The following is a 23,174-nucleotide window of genomic DNA, read 5'->3' on the forward strand; positions in this document are numbered from 1 at the left end:
TCCACTCTCTCCTTTCCCTTTCTTTGTTTACGAAGGCGTGTCTCGCTTCGTAATTCGCTCGTCTTCACCGGGCGTGACTCTCTTCCGCTGCTTGACTTTTCTGAGAAGGTGGAGGCGGGGGACAAGGTGGGGACGGCGACAGGGCTGCCAGCGAGCACCGCCTCCCTTCTCGAGCAGCCTTCGGCTTCCCACCCACTCTCTTGCGCTCCCTCTCTCGTTCTTCCTATATAAAACGCCTCTGTGTTTCGTATTTTGCTTCCCCCCTCCCCTCCCCTCCTGTCCTCTCGCCATCCGCAGCCCCACACCATCCGCCGTGCCGCGCATCACCGCACGTGGCGGTCTGCATGTGGGATGGTCGGCCTCGACAGAGAGACGCTCAACGCCATTCGTATGAACGGGAAGAACTCGTGGTGCGGTGGCGCGGTGGGGCGAGAGGGAGGGGGAGGCACCACCCTCTGTGCGCGCCCCCTCACCACCACCTCACGCACCGCCACCCGTTCTCTTTCCCTTGCCTCGGCCTCTTGGCCACCGATTCTCTTTTTCGTGGCCGTGTCTCCGTAATATGCTTCCCGTCAGCATGTTCGCTGCGGCTCCATAGCCCTTCACCCCCTCTCTCTGTGTCATTGCTCCGCGACTCAAACAACCGTGGTAGGCATGCACGCGGACACATGCGAAGGGTTGTGCGACGATGGATCACAAGACTGCTCAGCTGTGTGCCTGGGTGGCTTGTGTCCGCGTGTGTCTGACCCCTGTGCCCATAACGACAGCGCTCTCTTCTCTCTACCGTCTCGCTGTGGCCCCTTCTTCTTCCCTCCCCGTGATGATGGGTGAAGGTGAAGGGATGGGGGCACACGCACCTCCGCACGCGGTATCTTAGGGTCCAGTAATCCCCCACTCTGTCAGGGCAGGCCAACCAACCAAGCTCCATCCTCTGCCAAATGCCGAGCCACTTCTGCTGGTAAAAGGCTCGAGCACCTGCGATGTGGGGGGAGGCCAGAGCGGTGCATCGAGGGGGGAAAAAGGGGGCGAAAAAGTCGGCGGCATTATGGCACTGCTATTCACTCCCCCTCCATCCCCTCTTCTGTGCGTGGGCGTGTGTGCTCGCGAGTGCTATCCTCCGTCCTCTCAAGCAAACGAGGCGTACACACCTGGAGAGGAAGTGGGCAGGGGCGGGGCCGCAGGTCGGCCAGAGCCTAGAGGGTGCGCGCAAGCACACGGAAGAGGAAGCGGTTGTAGAGGGCAGCAAAGGACATCTCTGTCACACCTGTCGCCTCCCTCCACCCCTTTTCTATCTTGGTGACGCTTCAACACCACCTCCCCTCCCGTGGCCCCCTCAGCCACGTCTTCGCATCCGCCCATACGCGCACACTTCAATGGACTCACTGGGCCATGCTCATGCTGTCAGTATGGAGAGACGAGGTCTGCGTGTTTCTGTGTCTGTGCACGGTACTGGAAGCTGAGCAAGTCCCGGCCTCGCCTCTGACCCCGCCCCCTCTTCATCCTCTGCTACCTGCTCACGTATCCTCTCCGCGCTTTTCTTCTCCCTCACGTCCCCGCCACGCCTTCCCACCCCACTTGACTGCCACTCGTGTTGTTATGAAGCACGTGTCAGCTCCCCAGGTGGCACAGCTTTGGTCACCCCTACCGATCCCCCACCCCACCCACACACGCGCGCACTCCACGAAACCAGCAGCGACAGCCCGTCATGCAGGCCCGTCTTCGACGCTGCCTTCAAGGCAGTCCTGGAAGTGGCGTTGTCTCGCTCTCCCCTGCTCAACCTCCGCAGTCTCCGACGTGGTCGTTGATCCGACGAGCACCCCTCCTCCTCCTCAGCAGCAGCAGCAGCGGTGTCACGTCCGTGCGCAACTACTCCCATGAAGGAGATCGCTCTTCCTCGAGCTACAGACCCGCTGCGGCAGCGCCTTCCACTGCCGCCCCCTCCGCGTCCCCTGAGCCAGCGACAACAACGCTCGGGGCACTCCAGCGCTATGTGCACCAACGCGACTACGGCGGCTGCGCGGCCTTCTACGAGCAGCACTTCAACCCAGCACAGCAGCACTTTGTAACCGACTTTTGCCAAGACTTTGTGGCTGACGCCCGCGACGCGCTCATCACGCTGATCCGCGTGTACACCAACCTTGGACGCATCGACAAGGTGCGTGAGGTGTTTGCCGTGGGTCTGCGCGACCTCGCCGCCGCAAAAGAGCTCACGTGGACATCACCTGCGCAATATGCATGGCTGGGCAGCAGCGCGAGGCGGCGGGACAGCGGCACCACCACGGCTGCCACCGGCACCCCGCTGAAGCTGCAAGACGACCTCCTCGCCCCAGCTACTGCGGCGAGGGAAGGCAAGCCATGTGGCACCAGCGCCGTCATGTGGTGGCGCCGTCCCACCATGCTCAACGCTGACGTCTTCAACGCGTACTTCGAGGCACTCACGCGGCGAAACAAGTACGCCGTGGAGGAGGCCATCTTTGTGCTCGATCAGATGAAGGCGTGTGGTGTGGAGAAGGACGCGTTGACGTACCACTACTTGGTGGAGCTGCACGTGCGAGCGGGCTACGACCCGACCGGGTTGTGGGAGGAGATGAAGCAGCAGGAGCCGGAAGTGGCTCCGCTGCCTGCCACGGTGCAGACTTTCATGCTGCGCGTTGTGCCGTACAGCGCAGACCCGTCCTTCGTGGTCGAGGTAACACGCGCCGCTCTGCGGTACGGCACCGCCATCGTGGACAAGCGCATGCTCGCTGAGCTGATGGTGCAGTGGTTGAGCCCGGTGCGTGCCCCCAACCACGGTGAGAGCAACGGAGGCAGTGGCAGCCAGCACACCGTGGCGCAGGCATCTCGCCTTGGGCTCAGCACCGCCTCGCCGTCCTCCGCGGCGCAGTACCCGCCCGAGTACGTGCTTTGGCTCATGCTGGAGCTGGAGCTGCGCTGTGTCCTGGAGAAGGCGAGCTTTAGCCAGTACGTTCAGCGCCATTACTTCACGGAGTTGCTGCTACGCTGTGCCAAGTGCACCGACGCGGGTACCGCGGAGCAGGTGCTTGCGCTGATGGACCGGCACGCCATTGCCAAGACAGCAGAGGTGCTGGCGATGGTTGTCTGGTGCTGGTCGCAGGCACTGGAGATAGAGAAGGCGCTGGATCTTATCGAGTGGATGGCGCTCAAGGGCTACCTCGACCAGGTAGACTGCTTCCGCAAGGCGCAGATCGAGTCGCTGCGCTACACAATGGACCGCCACTACCTTATGACCTTCGCCGATGCCATCAACACGCCGGCGCTGGTGGAGCGTGCACTGTCACACCTGCAGGCGCGCCGGCAGAAGGGCGCGCTGGTGACGGTGCACACACTTGACCTGCTAGTGCTGGCGCTGGCTCGCATCGGCGAGGAGCGCAAGGCGCTGCAGCTGGTCTCCGCCTACGAGCCTAGGTGGGGAGTGGCGCCGCGCACGAACACGTACAACGCCCTCCTCACCGGCTGCTCGCGCCACCGCAGCACGATGCTGCACCGCGTGGTGTACAAGACGATGAAGAACAGCGGTGTTGTGCCAAACGTGCTGACGTTTCGCGTGCTCATCCGCCAGGCCGTGATGGCCGGCAACATCGACGAGGCCATCTACTACCTGGAAGAGGTGACTGCCCACCCCGGGCTGCGGGTCGAGGTAGAGATGATCCTGCCGATTTTGGAGAGGGCCGCCCGCGTCGGCGACGTGGAGACGGCCACCCGCGTCAGCCAGTACTCTCTCAAGTGCGACATCGGCATCGACGGCAGCGTGCTGCGCAGCGTCATGCAGCAACTGACGGAGGCGGGCCAGAGTGTGGAGGTGCTGAAGAGCCAACTGCCGCTGCACGAAGCGCTGCGGTCGCGCTCCAAGGCAGGCCGCCAGCGCGCCCGCAACGAAGTGCTCGTGTAGGCGGCCGTCACGTACAATGGAAATGGATGGGTGAGTGATGGGGGAGAGACACCGGAGGTGCGCTGCACACCCCACCCCTCCGTCTTCCCTCTGTCTCTTGCTTTGCGTGCGTGTTGCAGTCCTTGGTTGCTGTTGCCCTCTGCTGAGGTGCACACGGCGGGGTAGCGGCTTGATGTAACCGAGTAGACACCGTTCTCCCACCACCACCCATCTTCGCACTCGTGTGCTCGTGTGAGGGTGGGCGATGGAAGACTCGCGAATCGCACGTGCATGGGTGGCAGAAGGAGCAGGAGAACTGGCAGCGGCACTGGAGGCACGTGCATCTCCTCCCTCAGTGCTTCTCGCACTGGTGCGTACTGGCGATCATGAGGTGAACGTGTACCCCATCACTCCCCATCTATCTATCACTCCTTCTCCCTCAACGATGCCGCATGCGATACACAATACCCACCACCATCACCACCGTCGCCGCCCCTCCCTCTCTCTGCCAAGTGGGAGAAGCTCGCCGCCGCCGCACACGCCCACGCACACACTCCTCTTCCACAGGCCCGCGAGCACTTTAGCAGCCCGAGAGAGACGCAGCGGGGAGGGTAAGAGAAGCACCAGCAGCAGCCGTCCACTCCACAAGAGCGTGAGCGGTTTTAACGGGTAGGTCGAAGACCGCGTGTGTGTGCACCATCGCTGTTTCTAGCTCACTGTACCCAGCTGTTGTGATAGAACTTGGACCCCACCCGCACACTGTATGGCCACCGTAGACACCGTCAAGGGGCGTTACTCGTCCTACAAGCTGCTCAACGAAGTTGGCCGTGGTGGCAGTGCGCTCGTGTACCGCGCGCAGGATGTGGCCACACGAAAAGATGTTGCCGTGAAGCAGCTCTTTGGCAACCGGCCGCAGGATATGGAAGACTGGCTGCGCGAGGTGGACGCTCTACACACACTCAACAACCATCACTGCCCGCATGTGGTGAAGTACCTGGACCACATGCAGCAGCACGATCGACTCTTCCTCGTGGAGGAGTTCACCGAGCATGGATCGCTGCTGCGACGTCTGAAGGAAAACGGCAAGCTTCCGGAGGACACCGCTTGCCGGTATATCTACCAGGTGCTGACGGCCCTGTGTCACATGGCCCCGTGGGGCGTCGTGCACGGTGACTTGAAGGCGTCCAACATTCTTCTCTTCGACGGCGATGTCGTGAAAGTGACCGACTTTGCACTGCGTTCGCATGGCGAGGACGATCACGAGGATGCCGAGCGGCGCACCACCGCGGTCTCCACGCCTTCTGTCGAAGCACCGGCCCACATGAAGGGCAGCCGCGCCGGGAGGGGCGCTGGTGAAGAGTGCTCTGGCTCCGCCCTCTCGGAGTTCCGCGGCTCCGCTTACTGGGCAGCGCCGGAAGTCCTCGCCGGTGCCTCGAAGGCAACGGCGGCGAGCGACATCTGGTCGGTGGGCTGTCTCGCGGTGGAGCTGCTCACGGGCGCCCCCCCGCACTTTGAGCGCCCCATCCACAACGCCATTCATCACATCCTCAAGAGCTACTACGAAGTGCTCTGTGAGAGCGAGGCCAGCCGTGTAGGCGCAGGTGGCACCTCGCGTGCGTCCACCAACCCCGCAACCCCAAGCGCGGCAACAGGCTCTGGCGATGATGAAGGGCCGCGTGGGCCCCGGAGGAAGAAAAACGGAGCGAAAGACGCGTGTGGTGCAGCGTCTCAAAAGACAGACGTGGCGTCCGCGAGGAGGGCGACGGCAACGACGAGCACTCACAATCCGCCGAAGGAGCCGGTCGATGTGGCCAAGACAGCCGCATCTGGCGGCGCTGTGCATGCATCAGACCAGACTGAAGTGGCCACGCCCCTGTGCGAGGCGGCGCTGCTCCCGCCGCTTCCCGAGGACCTGCACCTGAGCGATGAGTGCCTGTCGTTTCTACGGATGTGCTTCCGCCCCCGCGGGATGGACCGGCCGTCGGCCGGAGAGCTGCTCCACGAGCCGTGGTTCCTGGACTGCACCGTACCGCAGCTTCTGCGGGCGGCGCGCGAGGGTCGGCCTATGAACGGGACGACAGGCGACGAGAGCGTCAGCGCCGGCACCAGCAGTGGCACCCGCTTTGGGGTGATTGAGCAATGGGTGAAGCGTAACCTGACATGTGACAACGAGAGCCGGTGCGAGGCGTGGCTGAACAGCAACGCACTGCCGCTGCTGGTGCCGGCGCTGACGCCGCGTATTATGACACCCAAGTACATAGGAAACGTGATGTGGTGTTTTTCCCACTTTGCCGAGAGCCGCTCAGCCTTGGCGACGCTCTTTGTGAACCGGTTGGGGTCGACAGAGCTCTGGGGGGTGGAGGAGCTGACGTCGGCGTGCGACGCGGACCACCTCGCCACACTCTTTCGGCGGTGCTGTGCAACGCAGGACGCACAAGTCCCCGTGTACACCCCGACAGACCCGCGTGCGCTGCGCTTTGTCTTGGGCCTGGAGAAGGAAAAGGTTCTGGCATGCGTGCGCGCGTTGCACTCGCGTCTCGTGCTCGAGCCAACGGCCGCGGCGATGGCGGAGGCTGTGAGCTCGCTGACCACCACCACAGACGACACCGCAGTGGATCTGAACGACTGCTCCGCCTCCTCGCCTGACCCCGCGGCGCCCGCGCATACGCGCGCGCCGGATTGCGCACCAGTATCCCTTCAAGAGCAACATGAACAACAGCGGCGTGCCCGTGAGCGGCTACTCAGCGACGGCGGCGCGGCGGTGCTGTGCCAGTGCGTGGAGGCGCAGTGCAAGGCCGCTTTCCTGAGCAACACAACGCCCATGATGGAGTGGAGCACGATGAACCTGCTGTTTGACGTGCTCTGCACCATCGAGCCGCTGGCGGGTGGGCAGGCGCTGCTGTGGGGCCTCGGCGCTGACTTCAGCGGTGGCCACACCTCTCCGAGCTCTACAGTGGGCGCAGGCGGTGGAGCGGCGGTTGTGAAGACGCTGACGGTTGTCGTCAACCCGTGCGGGGGACGAGGGGGCGGCGAGTTGAACAGCACCTGTGACAAACCCTCGCCAGCGACGGGTGCCCCGCTTTTGGTGTCACCGATCTCCGTGAGCCCGCAGGAGTCGATCCTGACGACAGCGGCACCGGCGGGTGGCGGTGGCGGCCCGCTGAGCTCCCTAGGCAGCACTATGGGCTTCGGGTGCCACACCGTCAGTGGGCTTCCACCGGAGTCAGTGCAGTGGACCACATCCATGTCATGGCTGCTCGCAGTGCAAGAGGCGGCGCGCCACCTGTGCGAAGCAGCGGTGCGCCTGCTCACCCGCTACATCCCAGTCGCCAGAAGGTGCAGGGCCGAGTACCTCGAAAAGGCCGGCGTTAGTCTGACCGCAACGCTGGTCCTCGTGGGCTCGAGCGAGGTGGTCAGCACCGAGGTGCGATGCGCGGCTGTCGAAGGCCTGCCGCAGCTACAGGCGAGCTCGCTCCGTGCGGCCCGGTACCTGCGCGACCCGGTGCGCTGCATTGCCCTGCTGGCGCTCACCCTGAAGCGGTCCTACGGTGTCCCTGCGCTGACATCGTGCCTGCTCACAGCCATCACCGCCATGACGTCCGAGAAGCAGATGCTGGCGGCCTGCACCGGCTGCCCGTGGGTGTGGGAAGCACTGGTGTCCCTGCTAAGAGAAGTGGACGCAGCTGACAAAGCCGCCGCCGCTGCTGACAAGCGCACCAGCTCGCTCCCCCACAGCGCCGCCAGCACCGACGCTGGCGCGGCCGAGGGGGCCGACGCCCCACCCGCCTTGGCGGCGGCGAGTCCCACATCCGTCAAATCGCCTAGCGCCAGCAGCAGCAACGGCGGTGGTGGCAGCAACGGCGCCGCTGCTGCCTTTGCAGACATCGTTGTTCTGCTCTCGCGTTGGTTCGCGGAGGTGACACCGACAGCGCTGCTGAGCAGTCCAGTAACCGCAGCAGCAGCGGCATCGGAGCCAATACCTTCCCTCGGTCATCCAGCAGCGTCCCTATCCCTCCCGGTATTGCTGCAGACACTTCGCCGCCAGCTCGTAGCGCTGTCGCAGAACGGTCGCGTCTGCCACGGGGATCTGATGCCGGACGTGGCCAAGGTGCTGCGGCATTTGGCCCCTCTCGAAGCCGCCGCCGCCGCCGCGTCAACGTCGACGGCCATGGTGGCGTGAGAGCAATTCGCAAGGGAAAATGACGGGCAGCGCATGAGTGCCGCCTTTGCTCGTGCCTTACGCCGTTGTACGTATTGTTATTCTCGGGGGGTTCCTCTCTCCTCGGCGCCTTTGTTGACAGCGTCCCACACGCGCGCATGTGGAGAAGGGAAGACGAAGCGGTGGCGTGGTGCGGTAAGCCTCCTGGAAGGGTGGCGGGGTGAGATGCGGAAGGGCCTCGCGCCTGTGTGGGTGCACGTCAGCCAGACTGGGCCAGTGCCGCACCTTCCACCGTCCCCTCTAAGGGGCACACACACACACAGTCAAGCAGGGAAGGTGTAGCGCATCCCCCACGTTGGTCAACCATGAGCATGGGTCAGTCCAGGTGCTTATGGGTGAGCCCGCCTGTGGGGACTCAGCGGCTTTAGAAGGAACGTGTGCATGGTCGCACTTGTGCCCTCTTTGCAGTTGTCTACGTCGACAGTCGCACGCACTTGCCGCCGCCACGTCGACTCCGATGAAGGGAGCTTGCGTGCGAGTGCAACCAAGGGCAGACCCTCTGCCCTCGTCAAGGTCTACATGGTCGTTTTCTTCATGCCCCTCCCCCTACCCCTTCCCGCTGCCATAGTGCACACGCCTCACCGCACACATACACACACACACACAGAGTGCCACCGCCGCTTCGGACGCTTCCCATGTACAAGGTATTTCCCTTGCTCATACCGCGGGCCGCAAAGGTGCGTGCGCAGTGCCTCGAGCTGGGAAGTCTTAACGAATACTGCACAAGCCCGTCGACGCTGGTTGCTGCGGCGCCGTCCGCTACGAACGTCTACACGCTTGCCTTTGGGGAGCGCGAAGGACTCGCCCCTGGAGAGCGGCTGGAGGTGTACGGCAACACGGTGCGACTCGTGCGAACGCTCGCCTACGGCTGCCCGCGAGGTGTCACCCCCGAGAGCGCCTTCACGGGACGACTGAAGGATTCGGAGCTGACCGCCATCACGGAGCAGCTGGATTTGCTGAGGCGAGAGACGCGCAGGTCTGACACGCTACTGCATACGGCGCAGGACAGCGACGCCAGCGGACAGGCGCACAGGAGCGTAACTACGGCCGTCAGCGAGGATCCCCTACGCCCGTCAGAATGGATGCTGCGAGTGCCGGATATGACCAACAGTCACGTGCTCCGGAACGCGGTGCCGGATGACCCACAGGCGTGCTCTGGCAGGAGTCTAGCCGCCCAGCTGAGCAAGCTGCGCGTCAGCGAGGAGGAGGTGGTCGTCGCGGAGTGGGTAGGAAAGCTAAAGGGGGACAGTCAGGCCGCCGCCGGCGCCTCCTCATGGTCGCCGCGGTCTTCATCTGCAGGTGCCTCTACGCGCGCGGAGCAGTCAGCGGGTGCCGCTGCAGCGGCTAAGGAGACCAACCCCAACAGCAGTAGTGCGGGGGCGACATCTGCGCTACCCGTCACACCGCTCAAAGGCGGTGTTGTGCCGCCGCCCGGTGCGGGTGGCACACTCCTCATGGAGAACGGTGTTTGCTTCCGCAACCCCGACTCGTGCGGGCTACGAGCCCTCCGCACAGCTCGCCTTGCCTTCATCTCCAGCATCGAGCGCACCGCCAACGGGCTCGCTTGGCGGCAGCGTCGCCAGACGTGCGAGGAGGCGCGTGGCTTGGCTGTGCTCGACGCGAGCGCCATCGACTTCACCTTCGCGCAGGCAGCCCTGCAGTCTACCCTGGAGCTGGGCCTACACACGGGAGCGGGGTGCCAGATATCTCACGTGCCGCTGACCGATGCGGCGGCCGCGCACGTGGAGCCGCAGGCAGCAAGCTACATCCGCGTCGTCGCCGCCGGGCCTGGTCGAGCATTGCCAAGGCCCTTCGACTATCTGCCGACCCACTCGATCGATGTTGGCGCCTACACGGCGCACCTGCCTCTGCCCGTCGGGCCTGCCGCGGAAGAGGGCGGCGGCGGCGGCGAGGGGTCAGCAGCCTCGAGGCGAGCATCCCGGCCTCCTGGCCGAGACGCGAGACCAAATCGACAACAACACGCCGTGCAGCTTTCCCAAGCGCTTGCGACGCTGCGCCGCGGCGCCTTCATGCTTGTCACGTTTGTGCCGACGTGCTCCAGCGTGGCGACGCTGTACCATCAAATGGAAACGCAGCGGCGCGCGGAGGTGCTCATCGAGCACAAGGTCATGACGGAGGCAAAAGCGTGCATCGCCGAGGCCATCGCGCGCACCGGGCGGTGGGGCTTCATCACGGACGAAGTGCTTCCCGCCGCGGACAGCGCACAGGGCAGCTCCTTCTCTCTTGTCGTAATGCTCGAGTGACACCTCTCTCGATCCGCGGGTAGACGTGAGCTTTGGGCGATTGTGTGCGTGCGCACGCGCGCGTTCATCTCGTCGTGGCGCTTAGCGCCTCCCCCTCCCCACCACACCACACATGAAGTTCGCCACAAGGACAGAGAGGCGAAAAAAGGAATCCCAGTGGGGCTGACCAATCGCTAAGAGCTCGGAGGAGAAAAGACGGAGGCAGATGACGGACGATTGCCAAGAGTCGGCACGCCAACGTGTATGGCAAGGGTTGTGTCGAAGATGGGTGTGTCGTTGGGCACAGCAAAGGGGCCTCCCCCACCCACCCGTCTATCCCACCCTATCCCTCGTGTGTGTGTGTGGGTGTGTGTTGTGCGCTCTCCCTACCGCAATGCCCCGTCCTGGACCTCTTTGCTTCCTCATCTCGCTCTCCCCGCACACACGCGCACACACACACACCGCGGCACCAGTGCTCTGCCCCACCCGCCCACCCTTCACAGCCCTACACCAAAAGAGGAACATATTGCCACCCAGAGAGGAAGACTCCCGCGCGCGCTCGCTATGCTCAGCAACACCAAGGGATATCAACGCTTCTCCCGCACCCTCGGCTTCCACAGTGATGACCTCTCGAAGCTCAGCAAGGTATGCCACCAGTGGCGCGAGACAGGCAAGTGCAAGGCGTACAACAGGGAGCAAGAAGTGCGTCGCGAAATTGCTGCCGCCAAGGAGGCGGAGCTGCTGAAGAAGGCGACCGCCCTCTACACCATGCAGATGGAGCTCATGGCAGACATGGCCGGTGCCGACAGGGACGACGCGGAGGCGCTGGAGCTGGTGCAGAGCGCCACGTCACGCGGGAGCTTCCCCGCCGACCCCGCCAAGCGGGAGGAGGTAATCGGCATGCTTGTCGAGGAGCTGAAGCAGGAGCCGGTCTACCTCAACTGGAGCCTCGATGCCGCAGTGGCAGAGCGGCTCGTAGAGCTCAAGGTGAAGCGGTGCCCGTACAGCCATCGCGGGGATCTGAACTTAGCGCTGAAGCGCAGTCGCAGGGAGGAGGACGAGGAGGTGCAGCGCCGGAGCGAAGAAGAGGTGCTGAGAGGGTCGCCCACCAACGGCGCAGCGGCTGCGTCCTCATCATCGGCGGTAGCCACCACCACAGCCGCAGGACCTACGAAGGGCGCTGACGACGACAGCGACAGTGGCTGGGATGCAGCGAGGCACCGTATCTTCCGCACCCTCACGCCGCTTCAGCGCTGCGTCGTGTGTCTGCTGTGGCAACGCACCTTCCAAGTGACGCAAGGACTAGTGATGGACGTGCGGCTGGCCTTGGAGAAGCAGGTAACGGCGCAGCACAAGGTCACCGGCAGGGTGGAGCCGCCGTCGCTTTCGGGCAGCGGCGTGGCGGCACAGTCATCGTCTCATCGCCCACATGGCGGCAGCCAGAACGACGTGAAGAACGCGGACGGCGAAGATGCGTTGGAGGCGTACCTCAGCTCACCTGCCTTCGAGGAACTGGTGGAGCGAGAGACGAAGCGGGTGGTGCCGCGCGTGGCCTTTCGGCCTGAGTTCGGACTCGTTGATCTGAGTGCTCTGCCGCAGCTTGTGGCGCACCTAAGCGCCCATCCGACATGCGGCATCCTTCTGGCGCGCACGCTGACATACTTTACTGGAAAGGCGCTGAAGCGTGACGCCTCTTCGCCGTCTGCAGCACCAGCAGCAACATCGAGCCTCCCCAAGCACCAGAGCAACGACGCGCCGGCCCCCGAAAGCTTCCACCGCCTTCTCTTCCCAAGCCGCAAGCCTATCACGGAAAAGGAGCTGGACCTCAGCACCAGCACCTGCGCTGATGAGGTGATGGAGGCGATCGAGTGGGCGCTGCAGGTGTACCACCGCGATGCACAACCGCGCGCCGAAACCGAGAGGGCGGACGGGAAGGGTGAGTGGGGCATGACCCGCGACGAACGCCTATTGTGCGAGGCAATCGACACCACATCGGCTAACGTCACGGCGCTGTTCCGCAATCAGCGCATCCGCCTACACGGGCTCACGCTGACACAGTGCCAGATTACCTCGGCTGACGGCATCGTGGAGGCACTGCGTAAACGGCACTTGGAGCAGTACCTGTACGCGCTCGACCTCTCAGAGAACCGGCTGTGGTCGCTGCGCTTCCTGCTGGTGCTCCGGGCCCACTACGCTCGCCGCCTGCTGCGCCTGTCTCTCCGTAACAACCCCATCACACGCAAGCCCGAGTACCAAGAACAAGTGCGCGCCTCATTGCCGCAGCTGACCTCCCTTGACGGCGAGCCGATCCGCCGCCCCCCACTGCGGCTTCCGAAGCCGTGGCCGACCTCGTGCACGCGCTGGATCGCCGACGAGGGGACGCCGGAGCATCAGGAACAGGAGTCGGTGCTCGACTGCGTGGCGCGCCTCCTGTACATCTGGGAGACGCGTCGCATCCCCCACACCGCGAGGGAGTTGGCCGCCTTCCGTGACGCCGGCCGCCAAGCCCCGGAGGAGGAGGTGCTCAACGAAGACAACTTCCCGCACCGCTACCTCCACCCGCTCGCCGCCTTCAGCGTGACCGTATCGCCGAGCCTCAACTTCTACGACGCAGCCACCATGCGGGATGCGCGCAGCGTGGAGCTGGATAGGGACTACACTGGCATGCGGCTGAGTGCCGTGGATGTGCGCGATGCGCGTGTGTTCAATGTTGCCATGAAGAACAGCTCACGCAACCTACTGGCTGGTCGGCAGGCGCTGCAGCGCTTCGGCCGCGGTGCCGAGAACTGCTACATGGCCTACCAGCTCACCCTCTACCCGGAGAGGATGGACGTGTCGCACCATCTGACGGGCGCCGTCGTGTCGGTGGCACGGGTGTCGGAGGTCGTTAGCGCCGCGGTGTCTGGGGGCAACGCCGCAGCGGCTGGGAAGCGCAAGAGGAGTGCCGCCGATCCTGGCGTCGCCAGAGCTGCGGGCTCTGGCAAGACGTCGGGCCACGGCAGCCCCACAAGTGCGCGCTTCGGCGCCCTTGCTCACCGCAGCTCTCCGTTGCAGCAGCATGTGGTGACGCTCCATGGCATCATGACGTGGCGGCTGCCCAGTATGAAGCGCCACGAGTGCCTGCAAGCATCCTACACACGGGTGTTGACCTTCACCAAGAAGGTGCTACCTGAGCAGAACCGCGAGTGGGAGCGGCTGCGCAGCCCTCCGTATGTGCTCATGAACGACCAGGTCTTCTTGTACCCGGCGCCGACTGCTGGTGCGGCGGTGGCGGCCACTGTGCTTCTGCCTTCGGTGTTCGCGGCAAACACGGCGACGCGTCTGTCACGGCTTGTCGTGGAATTCGGGCTAGAGGCGTGCCGCGATGGCGTGGCGCTCGTGCGCGACGTCATGGAGCGCTGCACAAGCCCCGCCTCCGAGTATGCTGCGCTGCAGGCGCTGGTGCTCGGCGTGCTTGGCCCTCGCGAGGAGACCGACGAGGCTGAGGAAGCAGCGCAGCTGGCATGCGCTCAGGCAGCAGAGGCACAGCTGACGCCCCTCTTCGCCGACTATCTTCGCCGCTCGCCGCCACCTGCGACGGTGCAATCTCGCGAGTACGTGATCTTCTCGATGCTGGATGGTGCAGCGGCGACGACACCAGTGGAGCCGGCAGCGCACACAACGGGACTGACGCAGCGCGAGAGCGGCGTGACATCAGCCGTGAAGCGGTTGAAACCACCTGCGGCTGCTGCTGGCCCTTCTGCACCGCACAAGGCGTCAGAGAAGGCGGTGGATGCGCAGACGTGGGCGTCTGCAGCGCACGTCGTCTCGCTGCCCCTCCTGCACCAGGTGACGGTCATCACCAACGTATGCTACACGTTGTCCTTCCACTGATGTCCATCATCGGCATGTCTTACCGCTCCTACCTTGGTAAGGTGGCAGCCAGAGAGAGAGGTGAGAGAGCCGGGACAGAGGTGTCGAGGAGGCGCCAGCGCCGCTACCACGACTGCTCCGGCGACTGCGGGTGGGGGTGATGATCCGCTCTCGCGACTCGTCGACGCTGTGTATCTGCGCGCGTGTGTCTTTCCTTTTGTTAAGCAACTAAAGCAGCAGCCTGCCCCTACCTCCACCAAGCGAGAGAAGAACGGACGAAGCGGGGGCGAGCACGACACCCACACAAACCACGCAAGCCGTGGAAGCGCTCAGGAGTCGCAAGCAGCTCACATGTGTACATACTTCGCCCCCCCCCTCCCACTCTCCCTCCACCACACATGCGTGATGCATATTTCCTTCGTCTTTTCACGTCGACTCACGCCACCCCCCTCCACCGCTCCCTTTGCTCGTCTTGTCGCGTGTACTCGCACACGCAGAGAACCGAAACGAATTGTACGTCACCGGGACACACACTCGAACAATGCGGCGCTCAACTACAACGCACTCGGGCAGCTTCATGGGGTGCTCCGCCTCGCCATGGGCACGATGGGCGGCGAAGGTGCAGCACCGCTGCAAAACCTCGTCCTCCTCGACGTCGGCTACCAGATCCCACCCACACAGCAGCCTTCGCTCCGGCACGGTGGAGTCGACACCCTTCCATGTGAAGCCCAAAATGAGTGTGCCTGTGTGGCAACCCAGCGCCAAGTACATGAAGTACACGCCAGTCCGTTGGCTGTCGAACAACTTGTTCGCCATTGCGACGTATCAGCTGGCGCTCGAGGTAGGCTTCACAGTTATCTTTGGCAGTTTTCTGTACGCAGACAAGATCACGGCCCAAGGTGTGTGCGACGCGCTTGCGGCGTACCACTACCCCTTCGTTGACTGGATCGACGTCGAGGGCGGTGTGTACACGGAGCCAGTGTGTGTGGGGCCTTTCACGCTAAACGCACAGAAGATGACGGCGCTGCACACGGGCCACAATATCGCCAGCGGTATCCTGCCGGTGCAGGTGCTGCTGCTCGTGACAACGTTTGTGCCGGTGCAGCATGCCTACCGGCTCTTGCGACACGCAGCACCGGCCACAGCCAGTGCGTCGCACCCCGCTAGTGGTGTCGGAGGTGTCAATGCCGCTGCAGCAGCTGCGGCACCTACGGCGTCACCCACCTCCGTGTCGACAGGGGCACGACGTGCGTCGTATGCGCGCGCCACCAACGCAAAGAAGGCCTCGCCGGCGTGGCCCTATTGACACGAGCAGCTCGTAATAATGGCAACATGCACAGAGACATACGCGGTGACATCGCCCAAAGTGCACGTCTGCTCCCGCTCCTGCTGCGGCACCAACGCAGTGGCGTCACATGCACACCACCACGCACGTGGCTTTCGCCCCCTCTTCCCGCACGTGTGTGGCACAGGCCATTGCGGAGGGTACTTCCAGCGATGCTGCGTCTACGCCTTTCGCCGTTGATGCCGTCGTTGCTCGTAGAGATGGGCGGGGGTGGGGGTGCGGCATCGTGCACTCGCCGCCCCTTGCGCTCACTCGTACCGATGCCTTCCTGAGTCATGTTCTCACTCTGTTGCCCTCCCCTGTCTTCTCCCCGCCGCGCGGTTTCTCTTACTGCTGCGCCCCGCATCGTACGTGCGTGTGTTCCCGCCTGCGCGCGTGGGTAGCAGTCGAGTAGCAGCTGATTTCATGCGACCCGCATCAGTCGCGCATCGCTCTTTCTCTGATCCCGACCCACCACCACCCATACCCACGCACGTGCCCGCCCCTCATCTCTCTCCTTCTCCTTACCACCATCACCGCCACCCTCTCCACTCGGTGTGCAGCGGTGCTGCCCCGCGCTGCCGTCGCCCACTGCAGATCTCTCAGCACCGCCCGCTGCCATTTGGGCAGACAAGCGTGTGCGCCGCGACGACTTCAGCGAGCGAGAGAAGCGTACCCCATGGTGCTCTCCACCTACCCTCAAAGAGGGCCACAGCAGGGATCCCGCAGCAACGGGACCGCTGCCGTTGCCGCGCCTCTACTGGCCACGGCCTGCCTGCTGCTCGCGCTCTGCATCTTGCCGGGACCAGCAGCTGCGGCGGCGGGGTCACCTAACGGCGCCTCAGTCCGCAGCCCGTCCGTCGCCCCCCACATTGGTGACCTTGTACCGCTCACCATTTACATCAGGACGAAGCGTCAGATCCGGCACTCCTTCATCTCCGTCGTCGATCAGCAGCTAGCGGTGGACGAAGAGGCGGTGGTCGACGACGCCGAGGGCACTGTCGATGCCGCCACAGCCGTGGAAGTGCTTCGACCAAAGGACCTTGACCTGCCATCTCTAGGTGCCACAAGAGGCAAGCACACAAACCAGGTTGTGCGCCTGCTGTCACCAGCGTCTAGCCCACGCTTCGGCATCAACAAGGCAGCCACGATCATGGCGAACAGCACCCTGCGTGCGGCTGGCCAGAGCCTGCAGGAGGACAAGGCGCTGCAGCAGAGCGACTTGGCGTTCCGCTTCAGCGTCGGCAGAGGGCTACACAAGGAGTCGACATGGTTGCCGCTGGCGGCCCGCAAGAAATACACGCGTCAGCTCTCCGAGACTCTCGCTGGCCGGCTACATGAGATTCAAGCCGCGCAAGCTGCCGACGCCGCAGCGGAGCGTCAGCGCGACGAGGAGGCCGCTGAGGCCATGGACAACACGGCCGCTGCAGCCGCGGCGCAGAAGGTGCAATACCTCTCCCGCGTCACCTTCTTCTTTGGCTATCGGAAAGGCAATCTGCAGAAGATGACGTCCTTTTCTATAGCGGCGCAGTACTCGTCAGAGGTGAAACCGGACGTTGAGCTGCAGTTCCTCTGGAGCGAGCACCGCCCCTACAACCCGAATCGCGCGGTAACGCTGTGCAGTGCCGTGGCAGTATTGGTGTCGATGATCACCGTGCTGGCCGTGTTCCACCCCTCCAGTCGGAGTATGCTGCTGTTCAGTCAACGCATCGTCGCTGTGCGGGCCCACGACTGAGATGCGGCGTTTGGCTTCCGTTTTTGTTACCCGTGCACGCGGCCGATCGAGCGAGGCCGAATAAAGAGGACGGAGGGGAGGGGGAAGGTCGCGGCGTTCTCGAGCGCCGTCTTGCCAGGCACGCCTCCCCCCTCCGTGTGCTGTTATCTCGTAGTTTCGTTTCGCCGGTTGGCCGCCTCCGCCCGAGCCGCACTCCCATTCTCTCCTTCACTGTTGTTGTGTACATGTGTGTCTGCGCGTGTGCTGGTCTCGCCACCCTCCCCCCCCCACCGTGAAGGTGGAGGTGGAGGGGAGGGGGCGGCAACACAGACAGACAGAGGTAACTCAATGGCAAGACTGCCCTCACACACACACACACACCTGTGCGCGTCACGCACATCTGTATCCGGCCCATACCGCTGGCCACGGGGCTCTTGGACTCCTTCGTGTCGGCGTGCGCTCTTGCTTGCCCGTCAAGTAGTCATGTGTGTGTGTGTGTGTGTGTGTGTACATGCACAGCCGTCTCCCCACCCCACCCGACACACACACACACACCACCACCACCACCACCACCACACACACCCTTGTTGTCTCCCCTCATCCGTGACTCTCGTGTGGCTGCGCGTCAAGTGCCTATTTCTTCGCTGCGCGCCTTCCCCCCTCCGCCCACCAGCCGGCTCCAGGAGTGAGCCGTGGTGCCGCAGAGGTGGACGACCTGTGGTGGTGTGCACATCTGTTGGTTGTCTGGCTCGTCGTAGAATGACGTGTTGAAGGACACGAAGAAACCCCCACCACCACCACCACCACATACACGCACGCAAGGCAGGCGCGCGCTGTCAGCTACGCAGGCACCCAGCAATGGACCCCTCGGCCGCAGCGGCACCCAGCACAGCCGCGGAAACCAACCAACACCATCAACACAACGGCAGCGGCAATGGCGCGTTCTCCGCTGGTCAGCCCTCCGAGGCGGAGATGAAGCGCATTCGCCAGCGCCGCCGTCTGGCCTGCAAGACGCCGGAGCAGCGCCGGAAGCTGCAGCAGTATCAGCGTCGGCACAACGAGAAAGATGAGCGAGTCTACTACTGCGACTACTGCGACCTGTTCATCTCCTCGCGGCACAAAACGTGGATGACGCACCTGCGCAGCGCTCGACACACGGATGCGTTCAGGTCCTATTACGACCTCGTCGCGCACGTGGAGAGCGTGTGGGTAGCGGAAATAAGCCGCGAGGTGGAGCTGTCGCGGAGTCGCGAGGTGCATCGACTGCAGCAGAGCGCCGCTGGGAAGGGAGCCGCGACGCCGCTGACAGCGCAGCAAGTCGCGCCAGGTATCGTCGTCGGAGGCGCACCCGCACCGGGGCGTCTTCCGCCACCGCCCTCGTTTACGCAACCCCCCCATGGTACAGCGCAGGTCGGCCCGACACCGACCATCCGGGTCGGTACCAAGACGATCCTACCGCCTGCCGCGTCCGTAGCGTCGCCCTCTGCTGCGACGCCATTGACCGATGCGGAGAGGAGCAGGACGAGCGAGAATGCGCCCCGGCTGCCCATGCCCTGAGCTGGAAGCGGTACATGAACACAACAACGGCAAGCGAAGAAGGCCGTGTTGCTGCTCCTCAACGAGGGAGGTGTATGTGTGCCGCCCCCACCCGTCCGAAAGCAAGCGGGCACCGAGGGCTTGAAGCGAAAACGCGCACACACACACACACACAGCAGTGCCCACAACTACTCTCCCTGATATTAAGCCCACCGGTCAGTAAGCAGCAGCACGCGTCCCTTTCTCTGCAAACAGTAGCACCCTTCATGGCGAGAGGCACATACATCTCTCAGTGCGCCCTATCTCAGGACCCAGTATACTCACACACACCTGCCCCTGCCAAATGCCGAGCTGCTCCTGGTAGTGACGGGGTCAGGTGCCTACGCCGCAGGAGAGGGAGGTCAGAGCGATGCATCGCTGCTGGTGTCGGCGGTGAGGCCCTGGATGACGCTGCATCGGAGTGACCCGCGACAGTGAGCACTATCTGTACCATCCACATGGTGAGCAGGGTGTCACCGTGACGCGGGCGCCTCCCACCCCCGGCCCTCACACACCGCCCGCTGGTGTGGGGAGCCTGGGCGCCACCGCGAGGGGGAGACGCACCCGGTGGCGGCCGGCACGGCGAGGGCGCGAGTTGAGGCAGCGGCCGTGCTCTCCGATGGCTGGCTCGGCGCATTGCTGTGGTGTGTGTGTGTGTGGCAGTGGAAGGGCGTTGGTGCTCACGTTGTACGCCACAAAAGTGGGACTTACGTTCACGCAAAACAATGGAAAGCACGAAGACACGTGCACGGTGAGGTGATGAGGGTCAAGGACGTCTCTGCAAGTGTGTCAGCGCGCGCGTTGCACTTTGCGCGTCACCCGCCCCTCTCCTCGCCTGCTGACTTTCTTCCCCGCCACTGCCCCCTCAAGTCGCCGTGCAGACAGCGCCCCAGGCCCCCTGCACGTGTGCCAGTGTGTTGCCCCTCCCCCCAAGCACCAACACCACCTCTCCCACTGTCCATCGTTCTGCCTTCGCACACCTGCTCCTGCTCCATCTGCCAACGACATAAACCTATGCACAGTCCGTTGTTTCTCTGTCACTCAGCCCAGCTCACCTCCTTGCACTCTCCCGAGATCCGCGTCGATGCATCCCGGCAGCGCCGGTGGCGGCAATGCCGAGGAACGTCGGCAGCGCCTGCGTGAGCAGATGAAGGCCTTCTACGGCGACCCGAGCGCCTCCACGAAGCGAGTGGCGTCGCACGCGTCCACGCAGGGCAACCCCAACGTGCCACCGGAGCTCGACTTAGACTCGGAGTACTTCAACGTAAACCGCTACACCACCGATCTGCTGAAGCGCGAGAGCCTTAAAGGGTTGGTGGAAACGGACACGGAGCTGCTGTGCCGCGTACGCCGCCTGGATGGAGAGCTGCAGGAGCTCGTGTACCGCAACTACGCTCGCTTCATCTCCGCCACCGAGACGATTCGGGAGATGAAGAACAACGTCGTCGAGATGGACGCGAAGCTGCAGACCCTCTCGCAGAACGTCAACACGATTGATAGCATCTCGAGCCAGATCAGCCAGCAGCTGCAGGTGCACCGCGGCCACATCGAGGACACCATCACGGCGAATCGCATGCTCAAGAAGGTGCAGTTTCTCACCAGTCTGCCTACCACAATGCGCCGGCTCATCGACAAGGAGGAGTACAGCGTCGGCGTCAAGTACTGGGTGGCCGGCGACGGCTTTCTGTCGAAGCACAAGTCGATCTCGAGCATCACACAGGTTCAGCAGAGCTGCCGCGAGCTCGCCAGGGAGCTCTACCGCGCGATCGAGAAGCGCATGTGCTCCTACCCGCTCGACGACCCTGACGCAATGGACCGCCTTCGCGGCTACGTCGAGGACCTGCGCCTCCTGCGCGCCACCTCGCTCTTCGAGTCGGAGAAGGTGGCCGATGAGGCGCCGTTCGAGGTGGCGGTGTTGCAGACCCTCATGAAGAGCGTCACAGCGAGCTTCCAGGCGAACGTGGCGACTACGCAGCGCAGTCTCAAGGCCGCCCTCGTCATCCCAGACGACCCCCAGGCCTCCGAGATGTCGAAGCGGGAGGCGTCGCTCGCACAGGTGAACCTACGCGAGCCGCTGGCACAGCTCAAGAACGCGTGCGCGATGCTCGCCGTCAACTCAGAGCGCGTGCACGCCCTGCTGGATGTGGAGGTGTGCAGCAGCAGTGGCAGCAGTCCTGCCGCGCCCCTCGTCGCCAAGTCGATCGAGCCGGTCCTCCTCGAGGTGCTCCAGCCCATCTCCCAGTCGCTCGCGGACTTCGTGATGGTGCACTTGGACGCGAGCGCGATGGATGGGGCGTCGGCGCTCCGCGATCCCGCAGCAAGCGCGGAAGCGCTGCAGGCAGCCACGGCGCACCTCGCTCGACTGCTGAAGCAGCTTGTCACGGCCATGAAGACGCTGGGCGAGATCTATCTTCCTTCCATGGAGCATGGCACTGCTGAGGCGAGCGGCAGCGCCGCTACCGCCGCCCACGACGTCGTGCAGGTGTACGCGAACAAGGTTCACGAGGTGGCGTGTGGCGTGGTGCGTCAATGTTGGGAGAAGGTACAGGCGAAGCTGCTACAAGGGCCGGAGCCAGAGCTACTCAGGGCGTGTGTGCCGCTTCCCATGCCGAACACCAGCGTACTGAGTACGCTGCCGGCCGTCGACGAGGAACGCACTCGCGAGATGGCCTTTGTTCTGACTCGCTTCCTCTACGCCTCGTTGGCGCAGTGCCTCTCCACCTCCCTCGGCGCCAACCTCGTCGGCGAGGAGGGCGTGCCGGCGGAGATGCTGATGTCGATTGTAGCAGGGCTGGAGCGAACGGCGCAGCAGCTTCAGCACCGCGGTATCGTGCTGCTGGGCCAGTCAGAGGTGCAGCAAGTGTACAAAAAGGCATTCAGTGGCAGCAGCGGGTATGCCAGCGCAGCGGTGACGACAACCGGGCCGACAGTGCAGGAAGTACTGCTCCTGCTGCTGCCTCAGTGGTCCACCATGTACGAAGCCCTCAAGGCGCTGCCGCCCGTGAAGGCGGCGAGCGCGATGGAGGCCGCCAAGGCGTGGGATGGTGCGTCGTCACCACTGAACCGTCGCCGTGACAACGGCGGCTACGGCGGCGGCAGTGCATACCGCGTGGGTGGGGGCAACAACATCGGCGCGTACAGCGACGGCACCGGTGGGGGCGGCAGCACTGGCACTCGCAGCGACCACCGCGCCGGCGGCGGCAGCGCGAAGGTTGGCGGCTTCCCTCCCCACCTGCGTGGGGGCAGCGGCGGCGGCAAGCCGACGGTTTCCTACACGCGTCAGGTGATGTCCACGCTGCAGATGAGCGTGAACCACATCTTCGCAAACACGGATACGTGGCTGCGCACGGAGCCGGTGGCCGGACCGCCGTCGACGCTGATGGCGTGCGTCGTGCGCTACTTGCTCCAAGGCATTCTCGACCGAGTGCGCGATGAGGTGGCCTATACCGATGTGCAGTTCCAGCGGTTGCAGGTGAGCTGCACCTTCCTCCTCTACGCCCTTGTATCACCCGCGAAGGGGTCGGCCCCGCGACAATGGCGCAAGGAGTGGTCGGAGGACGACATGCGCGACGTCCAGCGGCTGCTGGACGAGATCTGCACATGCGCCTACGACAAGTACGAAGCGAAGGTGCCCCTCTCTACCGCCGTGCTCGACCGAGTCGTCGAGGCCGCCGTGCGTGGCGGCCGAGCTGCACAGGAGTCTGTGAGCATGAACAGCACCGGCACTTCTATGGAGACTGGGGTAGCAATGTCTGCTGCCACGACGGCGACCTTGCAAGGGGAAGAAGCGAAAACTCCTTCACCGGAGCCACCGCAGCGGGTGCCAACCGTCCCTGCTCACGTCACTCTGCAGTCGTTGGCTGCAACGTCGTCGAAGGAGGCCCCTTCCAGCGCAGCTGCACCAGTCCCAAACCCGTCGGCTGCCTCACCGCCACCCAAGCCCCCTGCCGCCACGTCAGCGCCAACGGCGTCTGCTGCTGCACCTCCACCGGCCCCGGCCACCCCTGCCTCAGCACCGCCGCCGATCTCGTCGACTGCTCCCGTGCAAGCCTCTGTGGCGCGCTCCCCGGCACCACAGAAAGCACCCGTGGCGTCTCTGGAACCGGCTGCCGCAGCGCCGGTGACAGCCATGTCGCCGCCACAAGTGCGGCCCTCCTCGTACTACAACAACGAAAGCCACACAGAGCGCTTCGCGCGCTTGGAAGAAGAGGAAGACCTGCCGTTGTAACACGAAGGGCATGGAACTGGGACGCAGAGGCGTCAGGCGAGAGGGGCGTTCATACAAGCCCAACTCGGTGGTTCTCGCATCTCTACGTCGTGGTGGTGGTGGCGGTGGTCGTCGTCGTCGTAACGCGTGG

At 64.1% G+C, this 23,174-nt stretch overlaps 8 protein-coding genes across 8 annotated transcripts; all 8 read left to right on the forward strand.

Annotated features, from left to right (window-relative positions):
* Positions 1 to 1,705: 1,705 nt before the first annotated feature.
* On the forward strand, positions 1,706 to 3,910 carry LMXM_21_0260 (conserved hypothetical protein; the record flags this gene model as incomplete). Its single annotated transcript, XM_003875217.1, has 1 exon — positions 1,706 to 3,910. One exon carries the CDS (start codon positions 1,706 to 1,708, stop codon positions 3,908 to 3,910), a length of 2,205 nt encoding a protein of 734 aa, XP_003875266.1.
* A 742-nt stretch (positions 3,911 to 4,652) lies between these two features.
* Positions 4,653 to 8,069, forward strand: LMXM_21_0270 (putative protein kinase; the record flags this gene model as incomplete). Its single annotated transcript, XM_003875218.1, has 1 exon — positions 4,653 to 8,069. One exon carries the CDS (start codon positions 4,653 to 4,655, stop codon positions 8,067 to 8,069), a length of 3,417 nt encoding a protein of 1,138 aa, XP_003875267.1.
* A 674-nt stretch (positions 8,070 to 8,743) lies between these two features.
* LMXM_21_0280 (conserved hypothetical protein) lies at positions 8,744 to 10,372 on the forward strand (the record flags this gene model as incomplete). Its single annotated transcript, XM_003875219.1, has 1 exon — positions 8,744 to 10,372. One exon carries the CDS (start codon positions 8,744 to 8,746, stop codon positions 10,370 to 10,372), a length of 1,629 nt encoding a protein of 542 aa, XP_003875268.1.
* Positions 10,373 to 10,915: 543 nt separating this feature from the next.
* LMXM_21_0290 (conserved hypothetical protein) lies at positions 10,916 to 14,224 on the forward strand (the record flags this gene model as incomplete). Its single annotated transcript, XM_003875220.1, has 1 exon — positions 10,916 to 14,224. The coding sequence occupies one exon, from the start codon at positions 10,916 to 10,918 to the stop codon at positions 14,222 to 14,224; it is 3,309 nt and encodes a 1,102-aa protein (XP_003875269.1).
* Positions 14,225 to 14,780: 556 nt separating this feature from the next.
* On the forward strand, positions 14,781 to 15,509 carry LMXM_21_0300 (conserved hypothetical protein; the record flags this gene model as incomplete). Its single annotated transcript, XM_003875221.1, has 1 exon — positions 14,781 to 15,509. One exon carries the CDS (start codon positions 14,781 to 14,783, stop codon positions 15,507 to 15,509), a length of 729 nt encoding a protein of 242 aa, XP_003875270.1.
* A 697-nt stretch (positions 15,510 to 16,206) lies between these two features.
* LMXM_21_0310 (conserved hypothetical protein) lies at positions 16,207 to 17,262 on the forward strand (the record flags this gene model as incomplete). The annotated part of the gene is made up of 1 exon (XM_003875222.1): positions 16,207 to 17,262. The coding sequence occupies one exon, from the start codon at positions 16,207 to 16,209 to the stop codon at positions 17,260 to 17,262; it is 1,056 nt and encodes a 351-aa protein (XP_003875271.1).
* An 837-nt stretch (positions 17,263 to 18,099) lies between these two features.
* On the forward strand, positions 18,100 to 18,798 carry LMXM_21_0320 (conserved hypothetical protein; the record flags this gene model as incomplete). Its single annotated transcript, XM_003875223.1, has 1 exon — positions 18,100 to 18,798. One exon carries the CDS (start codon positions 18,100 to 18,102, stop codon positions 18,796 to 18,798), a length of 699 nt encoding a protein of 232 aa, XP_003875272.1.
* A 1,102-nt stretch (positions 18,799 to 19,900) lies between these two features.
* Positions 19,901 to 23,044, forward strand: LMXM_21_0330 (conserved hypothetical protein; the record flags this gene model as incomplete). The annotated part of the gene is made up of 1 exon (XM_003875224.1): positions 19,901 to 23,044. One exon carries the CDS (start codon positions 19,901 to 19,903, stop codon positions 23,042 to 23,044), a length of 3,144 nt encoding a protein of 1,047 aa, XP_003875273.1.
* Between the last annotated feature and the right edge of the window lie 130 nt (positions 23,045 to 23,174).

Source organism: Leishmania mexicana, chromosome 21, assembly GCF_000234665.1.
Source record: "Leishmania mexicana MHOM/GT/2001/U1103 complete genome, chromosome 21".
NCBI lineage: Eukaryota > Euglenozoa > Kinetoplastea > Trypanosomatida > Trypanosomatidae > Leishmania > Leishmania mexicana.